A 23,681-nucleotide genomic window follows, 5' to 3' on the forward strand; every position below is an offset into this window, starting at 1 on the left:
CACTCTGACGTCATTTCCGGCTGACCTATGATAGATACGAAGTTCAAATTTTGACACAATGTGTCAAATTGATGCAGCCGAAGGTACTGAAAGTTTGGCGGCGATACGTCAAGCGGTTAAGAAGTTATTGCAGAAAAACGGGAGGGGGCTATGAATAGCCCTCCCCCAGTGGGGCGCGGGTTAACATACTTAACATATTAGCATATAGTCCACGAGTTATCATAGACTATATTATATTCCGTGGTAATTAACGTATATTGCAGACGTTCCAACACGTTAGCTGGCATACAATCGGTGCCGTTGAGACTCGAGGATGCAGAATAACGAAAGCGGCAGCGAAGGATGCCCGCATGGCCACGCAACTGTTGCATCGTGTTACCTACCTAGGTCCTGACGTAACCAATGTAAAATTTCTCCAGAGAATGACCGACTAGACGGTAGGTGCCTGATGATGCCTGGCTGCATGGAAAAACACGGGCTTTGACACTCAACTACTAATGTGCCGCATACCTCAACCTAGCTTACTTGTTACAAAAGGTTGGAACTTGGATGGAAGACAAGTCAAAAGTTCTAGGATTTTCAAGCATGCTGGGCTTTGCTTTAATTCATATTTGAATATACTAGGCAGCTGGTGCCTACATATACCATGCCCACAAACACATTTTGCAATCTGCATTGTATGTAACGTTTACGCGCATATAATGAGGGTTCATGGGCTAAAATGTTGCCGCTCTAATTCTAGTAGCGGGAGAATGAATCCTGAAGATGTTCTTGTCATGCCGTAATCAAACAAGCGTTTGTAAACTTCAAAATAATAACAATTTCTTTAAGATATCATATGCATACATGTATTCAAATATACCTCAAATTTGCAGCGAATTCAAAATGAATTAAAATCGATAAAACAATCGATCTCAGCGCCACGTCACTACGCTGCATTTTTCGGAGCCGTGGCGATCGTGGAGGGAGACCTCGTGGGACCCATGCTGGGTTTTCTCGGCTAAATTATGTTTTTGGCGATGGTACGTGAGTGATACAATTTGTTTTCTGTCAAAAATCTAATTCTCTTTCCTTATGTATGTGTTTCAAAGTCGACTGATGCTGATCCTACAACTGAGACGCACGCGGCGCGGCGTTTTGCTCGATACCCCCCGGCGTCAAGAACCTTGCTTGTTCATGAAATTCGTGAGAAAGGAATTTTTATGACTTTCTATGACTCAAATCGTTTTCTGTACATGCTGTATGTCGGGGGTATCATGCAATGTAGCATATCCTGCTTCAAGTTCAATTGGAAGCCTTGGCATTTGGGGATCAAGATATTGTGGAAAATGTTGTATAAAATCTTGTGATTTTTTTGGTATTTTATGTAATATAAAATATGTTTTAGATCTGTGGATAGATTATAACAGTAATGTTTTTTCACAATCAAAATACAATAATTAAATAAAACCAGACCTCTCGGACAGCAAAGCGCCTTAGTCAGTGGAAAATAATAATTAAGGCTTTACATCGATAAAATATAGATAACAACTGACCTGCATGAAATACCTTGTAACTCTTCTAATCTTACAACATTAGATGTAACATATAGATACATAAAAGTCATTTTTACCAACAAAAAAATGCAAGCTGCCAGAATTTTGTGTCCAGTCATTCCTGAATTTTGTCATGCAGGTGAAAAGTCCACTGATTTAATTTAATATCAGCCAGTCTAACATATGTTTTCACATTAGCAGCTAATTTTTATGTGATAAGTTGACCTTGAAGGAGACTAAGCATTAAAATACTGGCAGCTGGCTATTTTTTTTTCTGTTGATTAAACTGGTCTCTGTACTATATCCATAGCTTGACATAAAGTTATAGTGGTTGTCTGTTTTAACAGAAATTTGCTATGAAACTATTAAATAAAAATGCTTAGACATATATTTGCCATCAGGTACCTACTTACTTAAATCTTAAAGCATTGTTTGACTTTCTTTAAAATGTTTTTCTTGTGCTATCTTTTAAGTTGTTTTCATAGTTAGTAGGTACCTCACTTTTAACCTCTTTTCTGTTTACCTCTATTTGCTTTTACCTCAAATTTTGCATAGAGTTAAATGTTTTTAGGACTTAACTTATTTAGTATATGTATCATGCAGATGTTCAGTTGCCCAAAATTACTTGAAAGCTGCTATTTCATGATCCTATCTTTTATCTCCCAATTAAGGTGATAGTCTAAATGGGCTTTGAAATTAACTAAGAGAAGCAGATTAACAGCTAAATTGCTGCTGATTTCAATTGAGTAACAATTATGTAACAAAATGCCAAAGTGTAGGGTTCCCATCAAAGCCAGAAATGATCTTCCATCCCCTCAACAGGCTTCAACTGACTAGCTTCTCCCACCGATCTCAGACCATCCCTGTTAAAAGTCTCACACTTGCATGCTTGCCAGAGTGTGACTGCACCTAAGCCCGACCAGCTGGTAGTTCAATGCTCTACCAGCTGAGCTATGCTATGCATGAAGGAAGCTGCTGACAACATTTTCCTTTTTCAGATATTCTAAATCCCTCCATCTTCGGCCATGGTAATAAAACATCGGAAATCAGCCTTCCGTTCATTTCTTTCTCACCATGCAGCATACTAATGGGGGGTTGTTCTAAAACCAGTCCTTTTCTACCCCCCTATACCCCCGCGGGAATTCCGCTGTAATGCATCCAATGTGTCGCGTGCTATCAAAGTGTCACCAAATTTAAACCCAACGTCCTAACATCCCAACGTCACCAGTTAGCTGTTTGTAACCCCGTCTCATCCTGAACCCAGCCTCCCCCTCCTGAACCGGGCGTCGGCCCTGGTGACACGGCACGCGGCAAGATGGGCATTCAGGACCTGCAGCGCTACATCGAGGCGCACGTGCCGGGCGCGTGCGTACCGGTGGACCTGCTGAAGATCGCGCGCGGCGTGACGCTGCACCGTCCGCGCACACCGGGCAGCCGGCACCGGCCGCCAGCCGCCGTCGAACTCTGTCTGGTACTGGACGCAGAGGGCTGCCTGGACAGACTCTATGGAGGCTACTTTTCAGGTGAGGAGTAGTGAGTAAGCAGTAATGTGCAGGTGTAGGTACAGGGTGTCCAGAAAAAACGGATACTATTATTTTTTGCTGTAATTTCGAAAATAAACACCTTACATTTTAAAATGGCACATGCTTGTATTCGCAAAAATATGGCAAAACAGACAGCAGGTGCCACATGGCATGTTAACTCTTAAGTTAGTCACGGCAGCTCCTCAAAGCGGATACTCAATGAGAGCGGCCTTATGGCGGATCAGCTCCAGCACTAGCACGGTCTGCAGGTGACTGATGGTCATGTTGACCATCTCGGCGGGCAGGCAGACAACTTTCCAACGACGAATTACAGTGCTCATGAGTTTTGCCAAATCTTGTACTATAAGCACATGAAGTTGGAACAAAATCGGCACGTGCGTTAATGAATGCGACTTAATTTCCGTAGTATCTTTTTTTTCCTGGACACCCTGTAGGTGTGGCGAATGGCGGCAAAACAGGTGGTCAGATATAAAAGCGTTGATTTACCGCGTCCTAAGCATGCATGGATTGATGCGAGTTTGGTATGCATGAATCGCAGGGCTTTGTGCGATTCTTGTTTCCATTTGCACAAAATATGATCTGAAACACGATCTAACGAACTGAAGGCAAAATGTCAACCGTAAAAGGGTGTTGCTTGCCGGAGACAGTAGGTCAGGACTTAGGATAATGTCGAGGAAATGAATCCTGACAAGTGGCAGATAATGCTGCCAATGCATTCTAGCGAGGTGCTATTTTCTTGATGTAAAAAATCAGTTTAGCGGGATGTTTGAAGGGATGTTTTGACGATCCGTCCCACTCACTGATTTCACTTAGCTGCGGCTGCTACCATCAATTGCAGACCTTCCCTGTCAAGAGTCTGGGATAGTCTGTCCTAGAACCGTAGCTCTTTTGGAAGACCTATCGCGGTTATTGCAGAGTACTGAGAGTTCCAACTTCGGGCATTCCAGTTTGGTTCTTCTTTATAAAGCCGTTCTTACTTAGCCCTCTGTTCGGTGATTTGGAAGATCAGACGCCATAATCAGCTCTGTCGAACCTTAATCCAATCCCTCGGCAAGCTGTCGAACGCCATAAATTAAGGTCACCCAAGTTGTAGATACAATACGCCAGTGGCGCCGTCCCGGCCCGCCGCACACCGGCAGCGGGGAGGTCACTGCCCGGCCGTATTGCCGTTTATTTTGGCTGTCGGTGTCAGCCGGTTGAACCGTTATGTGCGACATTTTGCAGCCTGCATAGTGCTAGGGGGCGGGGCGAAGGCACGCCGGGGCACGCCCCTTTCCGCCCCTCCCCCGCGCACACAAACACACATAATTCAGCTGCGCTACGCCGGACTGTTGTAAGTCACTGACATGGTCTGTCGCCAGCCGTTGGGTTGTAGCCCGGCTACTTGCCGTGTCCTGCCTCCCCATATGGCGGACTCGGTCGAACGGTGCACGGCACGGGTCCGTTCTCAGGGACAGGCTGGGGGTCCGCGGCTAGTGACGTCAATGCCGCCGCGGTCGGTGCCGATCCCGTGCACCGGTCCTCACGTCCGCCCGCTCCGCCTGTGTGTGCACTGTGCACCGTTTGCTCAGTACGGTGTACCTCCGGTGGGGCGGCGGGGAGGGGTGGGCTCGGGAACTATTGCCGGGCAGTGCATTTAGTGAGTTAGCTACAGTCCGGTCTGGACCGCAGCAGATTTGTCTGATAGGTGCAGGTGCCGGCGTTCGGCTTAGCTCCCATACATTGCGGTCCTAATGCGCGGCTATCTTTTCCTTCTGGGAAATGTCTCCATTTATGGGCTGATAGAGCTTTTCGCTGTGCAATGTCACAAGCGAAATCGAAGACTTTTGCGACGCTTGTGATGACAGAATGCTAAGCCAGTTACTAAGCCAGATAATATCCAGTTACTATTGGACATAAAGACTTTAACACGCGCACTGCAGGGGGGGGTTGTTTTCAACCCCCCCTGTGGTTTTTCGCAAATTGCGAGAAAACGGCGGCGCGTAGCGCCGCCAAATTTTGCATACCTGTTCTCACAACTTTTGCACACCTTGAGTAAAAATTTTGACCCCAGGTGACCTATGGTCAGGTCACCAGGTCAGGTCAAGTGACCCTACCTCGAAACGTAAATTTCGAAGTTTGCAATCCCACCAAGCCCACAGTTGTTGAGATATGATCTTGAAACCCACAGGAAATAGTAAAGTCATCACGAGCTACAACTTGTATATCTCGGAATTTTTATATCGATGACCTAAGGTCAGGTCATTTTTGCGACCGGCCCATTATAAGTCAATGGGAGAAATTTCAACTTACTCTGAATGCCATCCTATGACTTCAATACGCTCAGGATCATAGTATTACAGGTCCCTGTTGGTGATTTCACCGAAACATATCACTTATGACCTTTGGAAGGTGATCTCCAGGTCATCTTAGGTCACCTGAGGTCACCAGCGGTTTTTCTTCAATAACTTGAGATTGAGTAGAGATAGAGACTCCGTTCGACGTTTATCGTGTTTTTCTCGTCAATGCGGATCGAATGATATGCAACATGACCTATTTCGGTCAGGTCATGACCTTGACCTGAGGTCAAATTTTCAACTTGACCTTTCGAGGTCATATTATATATCATTCGATGCGCCTTGACGAGCTAAGAACGATGGCGTTCGAATCGATCCTCTGTCTTGTGTGCAAGACAAGTTATTCAAGAAAAACTACCGCGAAATTCCTGTTGTGAAAATCGTAACATTTTGTCTTCGGTGACCTCTGGTGACCTCGTTTTTGACCTGACCCAAAAATGATCTTAGTATTTCTTGTCGATCTCATCTTAACCTATCCAACGCCGTTTACCGCTTGTCGCTACGTTGCGCCGTTTTCGAGATCTCAGGGGGGGTTGTTTTCAACCCCCCCCCCCCCCCTGCAGTTCGTGTTCGGCTCAGACCCGCTGCAGTGCGCGTGTTAAGGCAATAAATGATGCATTTTATGTCTGTGAATAATGCGAAGACAGAATTATACATACGTTATGCATCCGATTATGCAATGGGTGCTCGTTCGTTCTTTGGTCCGCTATTTCGGAGGGCGATTGCCGACTGGCATCGCTCTCCCCTATGTCTCTCCCTCTTCCTCTACGTAGCCCGCTGACGTGTCCCCTCTCCCACAGACTGGGTATGCGGCGGCCAGTGGAACCGGATGGTTCAGTTTCTCTCCATCCTCGTCCAGACCGTGCAAAACAACAACATGGAGCTGGCCGTCTACTTTTCGGGCGCGCTCGAGCTGCCCCGCATGCGCGAGTGGGTGGGCCGACAGTACAACCAGCGGCGAGACATCAACCAGGCGCTCAAGCACGTGGCGCTGAAGGCCACGCCGCCGCCCAAGGTGTGGTGGACGGCTCCGGCGTGTCTGCGCACCGCTCTGCGCATGGCGCTGCGCCACCTCAAGGTCCAGGTGCTCTGCTCGGTGGAGGACCATCGGCAGGAGGTGATGGCGTTCTGTCGGGAGAACAACTACCACGGCGTGATGGCGGAGGACGCGGAGTACCTGCTGCTCGGGCCACCGCGCTACTTCTCCGCCAAACAGATGAAACTCACCTACAAGGTACGGGTGGCGCCGAGGGTGGAAAGGAAAAATCGGAGAGTTTGTGAGGGCGCGTAAATATGTAGGTGTCAGACGTCAGTAGTTAGCCGGAGTGGTGAAATGATATTGCAAATGATATTGCTTAGGATTGTAATTAGGATGTTAAAAAAGACATGGCATTGAGACAGTTATGCCAGTGCCTGTCTGCGCCTTTTAAGAGAACCAAATGTGTGATCTTCAGGAGCTGCAACTGAGATAAGATATTCTCAGGAACTGCAACGGTTGAAGAACAGGAACAGGACAACTTGCGCATTTTTTTTTTACGCCGTCAGCTATATTCGGTTTTTGGTGTCTCTTTTTCGTCCCTGACAATTCTCCCATTCTCTTCGGCAGGGTTCTCTGGAGACGAAGGAGTTTATCCTGAACGAGGTGGCGCGCGGCCTGGACCTGCAGCCCAACCGGTTCTGCCTGCTGGCCGCGCTGCTGGGCAATTACCAGCTGACGGAGGAGGAGCTGGCAGAGTTCCACGGACGGCTGGCCAGCCGCGCCGGGCACGCCAAGGTAGCCTCACTAGACACTCTGTGGGCAGGTCAAAGTGAGGTCATTAGTCACTCAGCAATAAAACAAGGTACAAACGTCTATTAACCCGCGACCTGGTGGGGGGGGGCTATTTTTTGCCCCCCCCCCCCTCCAGACTTTTCGCTATATCTCCAGAACCGCTGCGCTGATCGTCACCAAACTTTCAGTACCCTCCCGGACATCAATTTTACACATTGTGACCAAAATTTTTTCCAAAGGCTATGATAGGTTGGCCGGAAATGACGTCAGAGTGACGTCATGTTCTGCTGTTTTCGACCCAAAAAAGGGTTTCGCGGGAAGAGCTGTCAGGCCTATAGCTTTGCAAATACAGAAAAATGATAAAGACAAAGGCTGTAGAATCGACAGGGCTACAAAACTGCTATCTCGGATTTGTGAAATTTTTGGATTTTGACCCCCAAAAATCAAAAAAAAATTTGGATATAATAATCGAAAAATCCAAAAAGTTTTTTGAATTTCGCAAAAACCGGAATATATGTGATAGTCCCTACCGCCTTCTATCTACATACCAAATTTGAGATCGATACCTCTTTTTTTGGCCAAGTTATAGCGAAAGAACTGTTCAAAATTGATGACGTCAAATTTTGAAACACAATTGTTAGCAATTCTAGACCTCGTAGCGCAAAACAAAGACCACCATTAGACTCCCCGTGACGAGCTGCATCGAATCAATACCCATTTTATGCAAAACTATCAACTTTAAAATTTGACCTTTTTTGGCCTGACCTTGACCTGACCTTGACCTGAACTTCACCAGAAAGTGACCTAAGCCGTACCTGATAGTCTTATAACCAACACCATTGAGTTGGAAATGAAAAGTTGGCCATAAAACATGCATCACACAACCTTAGTAAAGTTGGGCTCATGTGACCTGACCTGTGGGCTGTGACCCTTGGTGACCTGACCTGTGACCTGACCTGGTATGACCAGTGACCTCTAATAGCAACATATGTACTAGACAACTGACGCCTTATCGCTGATTCTCGACAAAATGCGTTTTACTCGGTGTTATAGCGCTTTCCCTAGAAGCCCCGTGAACGGTGAAACATTTTATCTTTGACCTGACCTGTGACGTCATCGGTGACCCCGAGGTCAATGAAATTTGGTTTCCTTCGACAAATTTGACAGGCCTTTCGAACGCCGTTTGAATTTTGCGGATCCGTCCAGTAGTTTCGGAGATACGAGGGGGGGGGGGCAAAAAATAGCCCCCCCCCCCCACCAGGTCGCGTTATAAACAGACCCCACCAGGGCGCGGGTTAACGCCTGGTCATGTCACGGTGAGCTCATTACATAGTCACTTAGTCACTTACAGCCGGATATGTCAAGGTGAGCTCACTTACTATTTGTCCGGGAAGGCTAGCTTACACAGCGCACAGTTTCGCTCTCACATCGCCGAAGGAAGCTTACACATGATCAATGGGACTGCTGACTGGACGTTTGCCGCTCACAGGCCTCAAACATAAGCTCGCCCACCGCAAAAGTGAGCTGTTCGGACACCCCCACTTGACACTCTGTCGGTCTTTCAGGATAGTTCACACGCTTCCAGACCCGGGGCTATTGGACAGAGTTATCGAATCCAGTGAACGCTACGTTGTGCTGAAGGTGGCTGAAGCCATTCGCATGGCGACGAAGGCTGATTGTTGTCACCGTACGACACTCAATGATTGTTTTCGTTATCGTGTATCCATCAATGGGAACACCAAGACACCTGGATACCTGGACTGGGTCCAGTGGACCCGCTATTGGCACGAATAGAATGGTTCCCTAGCCCATAGGGGGCCGCGAAGCTTATGCAGTATGCACTGCGGTGACGCATCGTTCAACCTCGTACCACCAACACGCACCGCAGCTGTGCTATGGCATCCACCCCCGAGCGGCATCGCCTAGCGTTTGTACAATGTACGGCCACCCCTCCCCACTTCCCCTAATTCCGTTATCGCTGGCCGTTCCATACCCTCAATGGTGGGCAGGTTCTGTCTACCATGGCGTGCGGCCAGGTGTGTTGTGTGGTGTGCCGTGCGGTTGCGCGGTGGACGGGACGAGTGGGTCGGAATCGATTGTGGGCGGGCATCGCTGGCCGACGGTGGTTGGCCGACCGACTGCGGCTACGGTACAGCGCCGCCGTCCGTCGGCAAGGTGCCGGGGGTTGACTCCGTGCTGCTACATGAATCGTTAGCAAATGGAACGCTTTACATCGCCTCCCCTACCCCGCCCCGCTACCCCGACACACAGAGCATAAAAGTTCCGAGCTGGGCCACGGAATTATGAGAACTTATTGGGATTCACAGCGGGATTATTAGGATTCACACCTACATACATACATTTACTATTGTTAGTGTAAGAAAGGTGTAAATTATAGTGGAAAGGTATAAATGATAAGTAAATATACTGGAGAAATGAAGCTAACACTATCATTAGTCCCTTGCATTGTCACATGTGCAACTAAAATCTGAATGCTTTTGTTTTCACAAAAAAGTCACCCAACAATCGATACATTGTTGTAAAATTAATCAGGAGAACTGAAGTGATCGGCGCAATAAGTAGGTATCTCCATTTCCTTTGTCTGAGAGCCGACACTCTTATCTGACCGTGTGCATCTTATTTGTACCCGACCCAACCTGCACTAGGGTTAAGCGACTGACTTGTAATGTAAAACCATGGATGAAGTATTCCTGGATAGGACACTCCCTATTCCCCAACACTAGCGCCGGCGACCAAGCGGCCGCCCTGGTGGCGGAGCTCCGAAACATCGGCGGCGAGTGCGCCGGCGGCCGCCGCACCGGCTTGCGTGCTAAAAACGCGGTAATGGAGGGCGAAATTAGCGAACTTTAGCTCATAAGACACAATTTCAGACACTTCAAACATAATTTCTAGTCCTTTCTTATCATTATTATGGCTCCATTTAGTCACTATCACATACGGAATCATTACCTGATGCCCATAAACTAAGCCGGTATTCTTGACTTGCCGATGCAATTTATCATCAAATATCATCGTTCCTCGGCAGTCGAACAAGTTCCTATTGATGATTTAATACAAATATTAACTTATTTTCATGTTATCGCATAAAACTTAACTTTATTCCAACATTGGCTCTTCGGCTGTAATCACGAACCCTCACTTGTCAGCAGAATTTAAGCAACTTCTGAAATCAAAACTGGGAAAAGAATATTTCCATGACATTCCTCAGTACCTGTTCTACCTGGTTCACTAAAATTTTCATCAAAATCGGTTATAGGTAAGTAATAAACGACAAAAGTATACAAAAAGACACGCTCCGCCCATAGCCCGCAATGCTAAAATGACGCCAGCGCCCTCGCCGTCGGGAAATCCGCCGCCGCCGCCGGGTGGTCGGAAAATCGGCGGAGTGTCCGATCCAGGAATACCTCATCCATGGTAAAACTGAGCGCCCCGACTGTACCATTGGTGTCTGACCTGTACCACTACGCCCCTGCACGTTTCTAACCAGTGATAGCGCGCGCCAGTACCTGACCTGTTCTGTTTCTCCGGCAGGCCACTCCCGAGGAGGTGACTGGCCTGGTGGTCGAGTTTGTGCGCACGCTGGCTTCGGCAGACGACCTGGACGAAGTGGGCACGCTGGTGTTCCAGTCTGCCACCGACCCGCGCGTGGCCAAACTGCGGGCCAGCGTCCGCTACTACACGGACGCCAGTCGCGACGATCTCAAGTACAAACCGGCCGGCGGCGGTGAGTGACGACGGATGGACAGGAGACGGATGGAGAGTGGAGGACGGAAGACGAGAGGTTGGTGGATGTCTTGGCTGTAACATGTCTCAGTGGATGCCATGGTCGATGCTGTGAGCTGATGAAAGGGGGGCCGGGCATGAGACTGCTGGCTACATAGGTGCTCTTTTGCTGGATAAAAGAAAAATGACTGCAATAGCATTAGCGTTCAAGGAATCGGCATATGCACTACAGTTCTTGTGAAACTGCCTTATTTGCCGAATCAACGCAAGATGCTGCAATCGGCTTGATATGATTCGTAGATGTCGCTTGTATCGATGGTGTTTGCATTTTATATCCCTGAATGACGGATTAGGGATCTAAATGACTGATTGGGGCTCAGTCCTGTAAAAGAGAGGATCGAAGCCCAACTTACAGCGTACCCAGAAGCAGTGATGATGGTTGGGAGGATAGCCTACCGACAATGGGCGGGACGTTTGGTAGCAGAACTTTGTTCAAAGGACAGGACTGGTTGGCTCGCATGAGGTGTTGTCTAGTGCTTCCGACTTCTCTGACCCGAGATTCCCCTCCTGCCCCAGCAGCGGCGCGGGCGGCCACCAAGCCGGCCGACGCGGCGGACCCGGCGGCCACCGAGACGCGTCGTCTGTACGACCGGGCGGCCGGCGGCTCGCAGGACGGACGGACGACCGTCAATGGCGTCCTGGCCCAGCAGATGAGCAGACTCAGCACGGACGGTACGGGAGGGGTGGGGGCGTCAGACCTAGTCAGAGGCTTCAGTCGCCATGGTACTGCTGGGGATCGGGCAGTTTTTCTCCGGCACGCTGCTTACTCAGTAACCACGCGCTTGTTAAATATAATTTATCTCCTCACGTTTTATGACGTAAGATCTAAGCGTGTTTCATAGTCTCGAATTCATGCAATGGAAACCCTTGACTAAATTGTTCTGTGTTTGCGGGTGCTAGAGCATTATTAGTTGCGATCATTGCTTGCACTCTGCATATTTTGGATATTCCATTGCTCGATCACTGCTTCGTTGATTTAGTTATAGGCAGGTGCATGTTTCACAGTGATGTGGCTTTTGTGTCTGTTTTTTTATATGACAATATGAAAGATGAAAACAGATGTTTTGTTATGTGCTGTATCGATCGTACACTGTACTCATTCGTCACCTGCGAGTGGGGCTTGAATGTTAAGTGTTATCTTCCACCGACAGATGGTGCTGCTCCGGGCTCTTTCACGGGCGGCTCGGCGTCCAACGGGCACGTGGACGGGGTGAGTGGTGGCGACAAGGGGCGGCTCTGTTCCCCCATACGTCCACTAGTGGACGGGGCAGGGGTCATTGATAGTGGATGGGGTGAGAGTCCATATAGCGGACGGGGGAGAGAGTTCATAGCGGGCGAGAGCGAGGGTCCATGGAGACGGGGGCGGCCGGCGGGAGTCCATAGCCGCGTACGGAGGAGTCCATAGCGGAGGGAGTTGGGAGCCCATAAAAGACTAGGACGGAAGTCCACAGTGGGGAAGGGTGGCGGTAGGAAGCCGTCTATTAGCGCTTTATCATGGTCACGTGGAGGGAAATTCCAACTTGTGGCACAGCGCCGCATTCCGGTCTGAGGCCGACCTTCTCATTCGTATCGCACGTCAAAGAGCACCATCGAGTGCAAATGCTTTTATGTATGCAAAAGGTATGATGTTTAAGATTTGAGCAGCAGAAGAGATAGTACAGGGTGTCCCAGAATTACCCGGACATTGTTAATTAGCGTATAAAATAAGGCAAACATGATTGCGCTTTTTTCTTTTTATCGTCCTATATAGTCAACTAGGGTGGCTGTGAAATAGAACGTGCAATAGATACGCTTGTTACAAGATCAGCCGACAATGATGGAAAATGCCAGCCATTGCTGGTCTCAGTTGTTTTACGGCTCTCCCGAAACTGGGTGAAGGCCTGTTTTCTTTGACCTGTTGCCGGAGGATAATACGATCATATAAGATTAACTTAACATCAAAGTGTTCCGAGGTCATAAGGCATTATCCCTCAAAACAAAAATTGCTGCCTACACCACTTTTGCCGCGTTTTTTTACATCTGAAGTGGAGAAGCTTCATGTCTGAACATGGCGGGACCTTTGGCTTCCAACAGATTTGGTTTCCAAAACAAACCCCTTCATGGCCATTTGGTTTACGGCATCCAGTTTTTTTACTGGTAGAATATTACCGCAGAAGTACTCTGTGCTAACGGCTGTCGTTGGGCCATCATATCAAGCCGAATGAGTGCACGGTGGCTCAAAATGTCTCACAATTTGATTTTCGACGGGTGCCTGGCCGTCTCTGCTGTTGGGGCGTTGTAGCCATCTGACGTTCACACACGCCTTTTTCGGGCGGTTCAAATGACAGAATACCTTCGTTAGATCACAAAGTGTGCTTCAATATAATTTTTTGTTGTATATGTTATATTTTTGGGATGAATTGTAGTGATTTTCGCTGCTTTTTCCGTAGTTTTCGCATATTTTTCAGGCGAGGGACCCCAAATTCCAAAATTTTGCGAAGATAGTGGTGGAAAGTAGACTGATGTTCTTTAGATAATCCTGATCTATCGTTTAGCTAGTTTTCAGCTAGATCAGTGACGTTTGTTGTCCATGACAAGCAACCACCCGTTTGACAACTGGTGCATGGCCCTTTTTGGCCGAGCCCAAGCTTGTCAATCAGGTTTATCTCTCGCTCTCTCTGGCTTCGTTAGCTGATATAATTGCGCTTTGCTCAATCCTAACTGCTTGCAGATGAGCAGCTGAAGCTCTCCAGCAAAAACCATGCCGAAAGTCCGTTTACAAAGTTGAAAACGGGAGTTGATTCACCATGGTTGCCTATTAGTGGCTTAAGCTGAAAACGGAAAAGGACTACTCTTACTTGACTCTGGATAATACTTGATTCGAGTCGTTACCGGTCACCAAAAGCACACAGTCCCCAAGCTCGATAGCTAAGGGATATCTTATAAAAGTATGATGCTTGTATATCATTAAAATCGAGCGCAATCGTACCTTTAGCCAGAAAATAAATGTCCGGGTAATTCTGGGACACCCTGTATGTACGCAGTAGGTTGATAGTAATTGGCTGCCCGTTGTATAATCGTGACACAGCACAATTAATTTCAAATGAAGAGAGGTGCTCTACAAGTTTTAGGGACTTACATTGACGTACGCTATTGAATGTGTGCCCTTAGCCGGAGGACGGCCCCCAGGTGAACCTGGAGCCGCCGCCACTGCCCTCTGTCACCCCGGAGGTACTGCGGACGGCAGCTGAGCGCCACCAGAAGGGTCTGATGGCGCCCTGGGTGTACCAGGTGCTCTCACAGGTGAGTTTAAGAAAGCTGTAAGGACCTTGCTTTCCCTAGACTTTGCATTTGGGTGCAGATGATCCTTATATATTTTTGGCACAGGTCACTAAAAGTTATTTATTAGGCTTCTTCGTTTCAGCGCCATCTTTATATTCAGCGTAGAAGGCAAGGCCGTAGGCTATTTGTTGAGGCGATTCATGCCGTATCGATTTGGTCTTGACTTAATCAGCGGGCTAGCATCGTATTGTGCCGCGCCATACTGCACTGCTCTTGTCGATAGGTGGCAGCCATAATGGCATAATAGTTTGTGGGCGAGGACCCATACCGCTTTGTTTCTCTCCGTGACTTTCCATATTGTCTGTGGTGCTGCCCCGTGTATTTCTCTGTACCATCCCATGACTCCCCGTGTCCCTCCCCTTGCCGCAGGGTGAGCTGCAGCTGCCGGTGTGTGTGGAGGATGAGCTGGGCCGCGAGCTGCCCAACTCTGCTCTCTTCTACCGGCCGGTGCGCGAGCGGGTGTACGCGGTGCTGTTCAACCTGTACCACCACAGCTTCCTGCACAACCGCGACAAGGACAAGCCGGCGGAGGAGCAGCACCAGATCCCCACCGTGCAGGTAAGACAGCCACCAATTACTGGCTGGTGTGCATGCAATTACTGCACTTAAATACCTAGTCTGCACTTCTGCAGGTAAAACCAAGGACGTTTTGTACACTGTGCAAAACGTCCATCACTTACTGCGGTCTATAATTGGTGTGCGTGGTTAACCTGGAGCTTTAGAAAGCCAGTAGACAGAAAGTGATGTGAAAACTAAGGATTGCGGTCCTGTTGGTTATCGTTTCGTCTTTGACATATTGTTGTCTGTATATTGAATCTGAGCTTACCTTATTTGTCCCACGTTCCATTTATCCTTGATACTCGGTCTTTTGGCGTCTTTTAGCCAATCTGCTCACAGTTTTTTAGTTTCATTGGGCTTATTTCTGCGAAGTTTTTTTTTTTGTCATTTTGAGTATTTTATCTTCGTCCATGCATTTTAGCGCATTCGCCTTTGTCCTGAGGATCAGTGTGCTCTGTGCGCCCTATGCGATGTGTGTTGTGTGAAATGTGTGTGTAATATGTGTCCTGAAGTGTGTAATTCGCATTCACCGTCAGCTGGTGTGTTCATCATACGTCATGTGCATTTTGCACGTACCGTGTGCAATGTTTATCACATGATTTGTGTTCAAGTATCGTGTAGGTACAAAGCTTATGCTAAGATATGTATAAGTACCGTGTGCAATGTGTATTATGTGTCATGCACGCGTCAAAGTACGATTAAATAGCCCTCGGCTTTGACGCCCCCAACGGGACACGATGGGCTGATGCTTTTGTACGGTGACCGTGCTTTTATAGACCGCACTGATCAATAGTGTTTATAATTCACTGGAGTGATCACTGCAGTACATAATAACCGTTATATAAATGACCGTTATATAACCATTCTCGACTTGTCGCGGCTACTTTTCACGTGACGTGCCGTCTCATGTGTCTCGCTGCTGCTCGCGCCGATAGCAGCTGTATCGTTTCATGTGCACGTTGACAGCGATAGCAGCCCGACAGTCTGCCGCTCAGGTGTGGGCCGTCAGCCTTCGGTATCGCAGCGCGAACTGCCGAGTCATGCCGTCTGAGCTGCTCCGCGAACCTGACAACGAATGAATGGGGCCCGACCGGGGGCGACTCTGCGTAATGCGTAGTGCGTACCTCTCGACCTTGCGTGTGACGCTCTCCCTGTCCCACGTGGCGTGGGCTGCGTGCTATCCTCCATGTGGCGTGTCGTCGCCGTGGGTGGTCCCCGCGGTGACCTGACCGTACATACTCCCCTCTCTTCCCACCAGGTCCGTGAGTGGGCATACAGCCGCGCCAACCCGTACACTCGGCCCGATCTGGTCACCGCGCAGCCGCTCAACTGGGGCGTGCCGACCGTGCAGCGGCTCTGGTTCGGGTGAGTTGACGACTTCCTACTCGGAACACAGACAAGGGGTTGAGACTGTGGACCAGACCATGGACTATGGACCAGACATGAGACCATCACGGGTCACGGGAGCGTGGGCTAGCAACGGACCACAGACAACAGCTCAATGTACACTCATTACATATCACGGAACACAGGAATGTTACAGGGAAAATGGGCGCGGCCGACCAGCCGGAATCTCGACAAATGAGACGCATGATGACAGTCTTGCTTCAAGTATTACGCACATCTATAGCGCATAACTACTACGCAGCACACCACACATCTACACGAAGACATCTACGACGTTGAACTATGGAGCACGTCGCTCATCTTCCTTCCAGCAATGCCACACCACTCGAGTACTGTTATGCATACATGACAGCTCAACCTTGTAAGGTCACGTGGTCTGCCCCTTCGGGCACGGGTCCACTGCGTAGCATCTGGCGTGCCTGGTCGTCTTGTGACTGGCGTACACGCGTGGGTGACAGCATGTTTGGCGTGTCATCACGCGCCGTCTGCGTCGTGGGAGGGACCGCTGGGCTCTCGACCAGTCGGCCTCGCGTACGAAGCCCCGGCTGAGGTAGTATGGCGGTATGCCGGGTCCGCCGGTGTATGTCTGTCCGCGGCTCGTACCGCGGGCAGACTAAGCACGGGTCGTCAGGTTGTCAAGGCACCGGTAGATACCGGAATATACTGGTTATTGTGGCGCTGGCCCAGATCATGGCACCCATAGAGACAGTGTTTGTCATTTGACATGGGCCGTCCTGGAGGCTGGCTCACGGGAGGTCGCCATTCTAGGCCTTTAGTTACATCATTTCGGACGTTGACCGCGATTATAAATTATAATCGTTCTAAATATTTGTTTTCGTCCGGTCTTCGCAATGCCATCAACGATAAGTGCTACCAATATCTGTGCTGTTGCGGACTGTGGCGTCCCTAATCTCTGATGCTCATAACAGCTATCTGCCTATTATATAAGTAGAATGTTTCCTTCTCCATGATTCACGTGAACGGCCCTCTTTGACTTTATGAATGACTCATTTAAGGACGTCTCATTCAATTTGGGGACATCTGACTCTAAATGCTGCATGATGAATTTCTCTGGCTCAGCTCTCATGTTTCATTCACATTGAAGACTTCTGCCCATAAATTGTCTAGATGGTACTTAGGAAATGTATTGTGCAACTCCATTGCGTCATTTCTACTTCAAATATGAGATCACATTTCCATTGACAGTATCCTGCTGTAAAGCAGTAAATCAAGCTAGCGACTCGAGTGGGCGTATTAGCACTGGCCGCTTCCACAAACCGAATCTCATGGCAGGCCTCTTTGCAGACGCCAAGTGGGCGGGCGGCGCTATCATTGAAGCGTTTCCGGCCGCTTGTCCTGCGCCTCTCGATACGCCATATCACGTGGGAGGCCCCGGCGGGTGCCGACAGTGTCGTAGTTTTCCATGACGTGACCACTTGACTGACCTCGGGCTCCGTTTACAATACAGTGGGCGCCTGATGACCGGTATCACGCCGACTGTTTGCTCTCTATCCCGGCCTCTTCAGGTCGGCGCCACGCTAGATGCCGGCCGCCGCCGCTGTTTAGGTCCCAGCCGCCGTGACGGCGCATATTTTGGTGGGGTGCGGCGGGACCGACGCCCGCCCGCGTGGAGACAGGGAGTGGGCGGACCTCGGCGACGTCTGTCCGTCTCAGGCCTGTGTTAGCAGCTGTGTGTCAGCGCGGAGCGGTTCTAGCTACTCCTGGCTGGTTTGAGCGGCGTGTCGCCACAGCTGCTGATACTCAACCCAGCGGGGGTCGGCGATGGCGCCGACTGAATCTGAATCCGGCGAACCCGGTGTAAACCTCAGCTGTGTTTCGACTAATCGCGAGCCAGCTGTGTACTTGGTATTGCCAGGGCATTATTTATTAGTCTGTTTTGTGGGACGATTCAACTCCCTAGTTGGCTGTTGGATTACTGTCTATCTAACGGACTCTGGTCGTCATGTAACTTAACCGCTGCGGGATCCATGACCAAAAACATTTAAAGGACTCTTCATAATACGGGGTCTAGTGAGAAGGCTTAGTTTCTTAGCGTCATTATATTAAATTATTTTCGGCTCCGTAGTCCGTATCACAGAAAATTTCGACGCAGATCTCCCTTGCGGCGCAAAATCGCGAGTCACGGGATGCTCATTGCTCATTGTTCGGTGCACTTGTCCCTGTATGACTCTGCACACCGGACGGACGGGCCTGCGTCCGGCCGATTTTCCGCCCCCCCCCCCCCCACTCTTGTTGTCGGTCCGTCTGTTGCGTTTGAATGAAGCGACCTTTGACCCTGGCCCTCTCCTCTCCTCTACCCCGCCCCCTCTGCCCTCACGTGACCGGGGGACACCGACTGATGTCTTCTGCGCCGCGGTGTAACGGCTCTGGCTGTCTGTTGACTCGGCTCGAGTAGGAGATTTGGGCATGATTGTGTTTTGTTGAGTGTCTGTTGAGTTGAAATGATGTCAGCTAGTATTGAGTGTTTGTCATCAAATATCGACGTTTGTAAAAACGTGAGATCCTCTCGAGTTCGTTTGGATAGCTTAGGTCACTTTTTTATCAAACGGCACCGAAAGCTGTTTAAAATTAGAAAGGAAATGATGCAATAAACGTTGCTTCTTGGAAATGCCAGCTTGCCCTATCTGCTTATTGATGAATACATAGCTTGCGGGGAACAATCTCGCTTCTTATCTACATTTTACGATCTCACGCGAAATGACATTTATGATGAGGTCATGGAGCACGCACGATCTCCTATTTGAACGGGGACATTCCCATACGCTCCTTGCCACATTATGTGAATTCTGACATGCACGCAACTCTATGCCAGTACCCCCATGATCAGTACCCAAGCTGACCTGAACTTTGACTGCACTTCTCTGCCCTTCCGACAGCACGACGGATGACGACAAGAAGCGTCGAATGCGTGCGCTGCTGAGCTGCGTGAATGCCGACTCCCCGTACATCCGGAACCCGCTCTATGTGCCGCAGCACCTGCTCGTACTGGCCTGCGTGCTCAGGTGAGAATGATCGGGGTTATCTGCTGTAGTCGGGACAGTTGGACAGACACGGGCGGTATCTCAGCCGCCAGGGATGGTATGCGGGGTGGGAGCTGCCTTACCAAATATAACCTAAACATCTTTGACCATTTTTCACTAAACCATGCTACCTTCATACTGGATTTCATAATACGCCTGTGGATTGACGGAACTGTCGGTGGGACTGGGGCAGGGTTAGAGCTGGTGCAGTTGGTAGTCAACTCCCCGTCACTCCTCAACCCAGCCAGTCACTCAACAATCAGTCTGTGTTCACGGAGCTTTGTTTACATTAGGTCTGTGTTTATCTTTATCGTCCGGGTCTTACCGCGTCCCCTATCACCCCGTTAGTGTCTTACAATGATGCATCGGTTCACCACTTACATATGACTCACTGGGGGTCTTTGTTGAGAGAGCCTTAAAAACAACTTGATATGAAGAGCTTTTCAAGAGTTATAAGATGTTAACTGCTAGGCTAGGCTATGATACACCCTGTACTGCGCACTGTGGCGCCCCGGTAATGTACTCTAGACCCGTTATCAGCCGTTGTTTCGATGGTAGGTCCCCATGGCGACTGATCTGACCTGCCCCGTCGACTGCCCCCAGGTACATGATGTCGCAGACTGGCCCCAACGGTCAGGCGTTCCTCTGTAAGCCAGAGCTGGACGCGTTCATCGCCCAGGCGCTCAGCCCCAAGCTGACCGACTCACAGTACCTGCAGGATCTGCAGGTAAAGCAGCGATACTGGAGGGAAATGACACACCCCGCCAGAGCAGTGCGAGACTTCTGGGTCCGGTGTGTTGTTCGAAGACGCGGTTGGTTTCGTTCGGATTACCTGTTCAGACTGCGCCGTCGACAGTACACTGGCTCAATGGTCATTATATGAACCATGTGGGGCCGGTACAACGCATTTTAGTTTAGGTGAGCCCTGAGACAATAGACTTCTGTATGCTGATGTCTATGGATCAGATTAGGCTAGGTCAGACCAAATTATTGCGCGCTGTCTGTACCCGTTCCTGACTGCTTTCCGTGCAGCGTCTCTGACCGTCCATTTTCTGATTTCCACCCGGCAGCTTCCGTCTCTGTCGGCTCGCGCCGTCCAGCTGGCCAGCCTGTTCATGCAGGGCGTCGAGACGGTGCTGTTCGCCAACGACGCGTGCGGCGCGCCCATCCCGTGGCTCATGTGCTGCCCGTGGCTCTTCTTCGACGGAAAGCTGTTCCACAGGTGAGTGTGACGGCTAACGTTGATTTGTCGTAGAGTGTAAAAATGTCTTCCAGATTGGTGGGAAAAGTGGTTTTCCACCGCAGACGTGTATGTTGCTGTGCTCCGGTCTCGTTGCATTTCTTTCTTTTTCGTTCTCGTTGCGGTCTCTTCGGCTGGACACTGACCGCGCCGTCTCCCGTCCGCAGCTTCCTTCTGAAGGCCACTCAGTGTCGCAACGTGCTGGAGCTGTGCGACAACCAGCTGGACATGGTGGGCCAGCTGGACCTGGTGCGCCAGGCGGTGCTGGACGGCCTGCACGTGCAGTACGCTCGGCCGCAGCTGTCGGGCCACCCGGCCGGCCACCCGCCGCTGGTGCCCGGGCCGCGGCGGCTACTGGCACGCGGCGGACGTCTCCAGATCGGTGGCGTGGTGGTCGGCTCGTGGGCCGGCAACAGCAGCCTGGGCGGCCGCGGCCGCGCGCCGGCCGGCGGTGCTCCGCGCCGCGGACCCGGCGGCGGCGTGGGCCAGCAGTCCGCCAGGGACGGCTGGCCCGCCGCCGGCCGCGCCGCTAAAACGGTGAGCTGAAAGAGTCGAAATGGAGTGAGTCTTGTGCGACTGTGCGTCTCTGTCTCGCCTCTGCCATGCTCTCGCTAACTGAACCCTGAACAGCAATAGCTCCTTGCTGACTGTAACATTAACATTTAATAGTGATGCCTCCGGTCACCACATAATCGTATCTTTGCCGCTATATTCGACATGCTGGAGGTAGTAATGACAGCGCATCTGTGTGTCTCCTGTCGTCGCCAGGTGAAGAAGAAGGCTGTGTCTCCGGCCAAAAAGGAGGGATCGGCCGGAAGAGGCCTGGATGCCGGACCCGACGCGTGAGTTCCGAATGTTTCTTATCTACCCGACAAACCCAATTTTAGAAAAGCGGGTGGACAGAGACCATATTGTGTTTAGTTTGTATGAATAGCGATATTTTTCCTTGCTGTAGCTAATTTTAGGTACAGAGCACCTAAATAATAAAATCTATAACGGTATACACAGGAAGATGATTACATAATATCTATCGACGTTAAAGATTATATCGACGTTGTGTTATCTATGACAAGAAAAGTGTATGTTTGTTAGTGTTTCTCCATGTGGACATCTGGTCAGCGGATGGGTCCGCCTGCAGCTGAGCCTCCGGAGCAGCGGGCGGCCGCACGGGCTATCCGCTTGGGACTCCGAATGCAGATAGTGTGTCGTGTCTGGCGATGTGCGCGGTGTTCTGGCGTCCGTCTGCGCGTCGGAGACCTGCGAAGTCATCGTTCCGGCGCAGACATCTGCCGGTCGTCGGTCACCGCCTACTCATATCACGTGTCTGTGTCAGAGTCATGTGACGGTGCCGATTTCGTGCGTCTGGTGTTGCGTGTTCCGCGTCGTGTGACGTGTGTCCGGTGTCGTTGGTGTTTGTGTCGTCTGTGTGTCTCCGTGTGGTCGTGTCACTGACGCCCGCCCCGTCGTTTCCAGCTCTGCGGCTGGCAGCGGCGCCGGCGACCCGGGCAGTGCCGGCGGCGGCGCCGCGGCGCCCGCCCAGTTCGAGGATGCGCTGCTGCTAGTGGCTCAGTAGACGGCCCTGGCCGGCCGCCGCGCCGCGCCGCCGCACCGACGGCCCTCCACTGTGATGCTTCGAGTCAGGGGCGGCGGCGGCGGCGGCCGGTCGCCGGCCACCGCCGCCGCCGCCCCGCCCCGCGCCGCAGCCGCCGTCAGGCGCGCGCGCCGCAGAGTCTATTTTTGTATTGTTGTTACTGACTACTGTTGAGGGAGGCCACAGCGCGTGAGCGCACAGTGCAGGAGGCACACGATCGCCGGCCCGGCGGCGGCCAAGCTAGCTACAGCATCACACCAACTCAAACAGACAAACTGACCAGCATGTTTTCACATCAGACGGCACCGGCCGCGGCCGCTCATTCAGCGTGCGCGCGCGAGTACCGGTCGCTTATCTTGCGAACCTCTCTGGCGGGGCCCACCGCACGTTCTGGCGTTCGTACACGGTTTCTGGTAGGTTAAGAGCGCGGTTTTGACGTCAGCCCCGCGCTGGGGCGGTGACAGTCGGTATTTGGACTGGATATGACAAGTTTGGTAACTGAGCGCGGCGCTGTCGACTCTCACACACGTATTTAACCGATCGTCTGAGCGTCCGCGAGAACAGACACATAGGTCTACTCGTTTTGTCGTGTCGGCTGCCCGTTACCTGTAAATAGGCGACATAGTATTCGGTGTTTGAATTTCTTCTTGATCGGACGGCCGTGGGAAAGCCACGCTGCGAGCCGACATAGTTTGCCTGTGTGGATTCGTAACTTTATGAATTATTTGTACTAACGTAAGACGGCTGGCAGCCGCGCGGCCCCCTTCGGGACCGGCCCTCGGCTGTCTCGGCCAAACCAGCTGGAAGACCCCGTTGTCAGAGACCGAAGAGAGTACGTCTCACCAAATGAAAACAGCACCGGGTGTGTGCATCAAAAAAAGTTTGAATAGTGCTTGAGGTTTTGCTTATCACAGCGCGTATGCAAAAAGGTCCGTTCACATAGTAATATGGCGCCGACCGGTGTTCTACAATTTCGGCTGGGGCGGCTTGACGCGCCCAGCTTTCTGCAGAAACAGCCGCGAAGGCAGCGAGCGAGCTGTGGCTGAGAGAAAGGGTGAGAAACGACAGCGGGATACACACCGTATTCTCTGAGGAAGGTCCTTTTTCCGTGCTTATCGATATCGGTGTGAATATTATAAGTAAATGGTGATGTTTATCTTTAACTTGATACAGCTAGCCGAAAGTGGCTGTTCAATTGCATTGGTGGGCCCCGAAGTCTAGCGTTTTCTCAGCATATATAGCCTCGTAATTCCCGAAGACTTCGTAGTCGATGTTAAGAAAATTATTTAGCTTGTAACTGCGACCTGTCTTAACCGGCGCCGCGCCCGTCTCGGCGCGGCGCGGCGCCGCGTGCGCTGGCCGTTTTGTGTTTACTCGTAGTTTCGTGTATGTCACGTGGCGCTAGCTGCTTGGCGGCGGGTGACGGCGGTGTGCCAGTGCCCGCGCCCGCCGCTCGCCGGGGCAGGGGCCCGGCCACCGCCGCCCCGGGACGGACCGTGCCGTGTGCCGACAAAATATATCACTGAAATCCGA

The 23,681-nt window shown here is 50.6% G+C and overlaps 1 protein-coding gene across 3 annotated transcripts; it reads left to right on the forward strand.

Moving 5' to 3' along the window:
* Positions 1 to 936: 936 nt before the first annotated feature.
* On the forward strand, positions 937 to 23,681 carry LOC122373269 (constitutive coactivator of PPAR-gamma-like protein 1 homolog). 3 transcript variants are annotated; one of them, XM_043351170.1, is made up of 16 exons: positions 937 to 1,022; positions 2,534 to 3,058; positions 6,216 to 6,649; positions 7,022 to 7,189; positions 10,739 to 10,931; positions 11,507 to 11,662; positions 12,142 to 12,200; positions 14,141 to 14,272; positions 14,681 to 14,869; positions 16,128 to 16,234; positions 19,174 to 19,299; positions 19,921 to 20,044; positions 20,388 to 20,539; positions 20,725 to 21,094; positions 21,326 to 21,399; positions 22,031 to 23,681. In XM_043351170.1, exons 2-16 carry the CDS (start codon positions 2,851 to 2,853, stop codon positions 22,128 to 22,130), a joined length of 2,592 nt encoding a protein of 863 aa, XP_043207105.1. In that variant the 5' UTR covers positions 937 to 1,022; positions 2,534 to 2,850; the 3' UTR covers positions 22,131 to 23,681. The 3 variants fall into 3 exon arrangements, with proteins under 3 accessions (XP_043207105.1, XP_043207107.1, XP_043207106.1); XM_043351172.1 differs by having other exon boundaries at positions 14,159 to 14,272; XM_043351171.1 differs by having other exon boundaries at positions 11,510 to 11,662.

Source organism: Amphibalanus amphitrite, unplaced genomic scaffold (genome assembly GCF_019059575.1).
Source record: "Amphibalanus amphitrite isolate SeventyFive unplaced genomic scaffold, NRLGWU_Aamphi_draft 001470F_arrow, whole genome shotgun sequence".
NCBI lineage: Eukaryota > Metazoa > Arthropoda > Thecostraca > Balanomorpha > Balanidae > Amphibalanus > Amphibalanus amphitrite.

Bases quoted from the DNA above. Each gene is read 5' to 3' on its own strand.
- LOC122373269 (XM_043351170.1), top strand. From the start codon at position 2,851: ATGGGCATTCAGGACCTGCAGCGCTACATCGAGGCGCACGTGCCGGGC. The intron at 16,235-19,173 runs GTGAGTTGACGA...CCCTTCCGACAG, and splicing joins GTGCAGCGGCTCTGGTTCGG to CACGACGGATGACGACAAGA. The intron at 20,045-20,387 runs GTAAAGCAGCGA...TCCACCCGGCAG, and splicing joins AGTACCTGCAGGATCTGCAG to CTTCCGTCTCTGTCGGCTCG.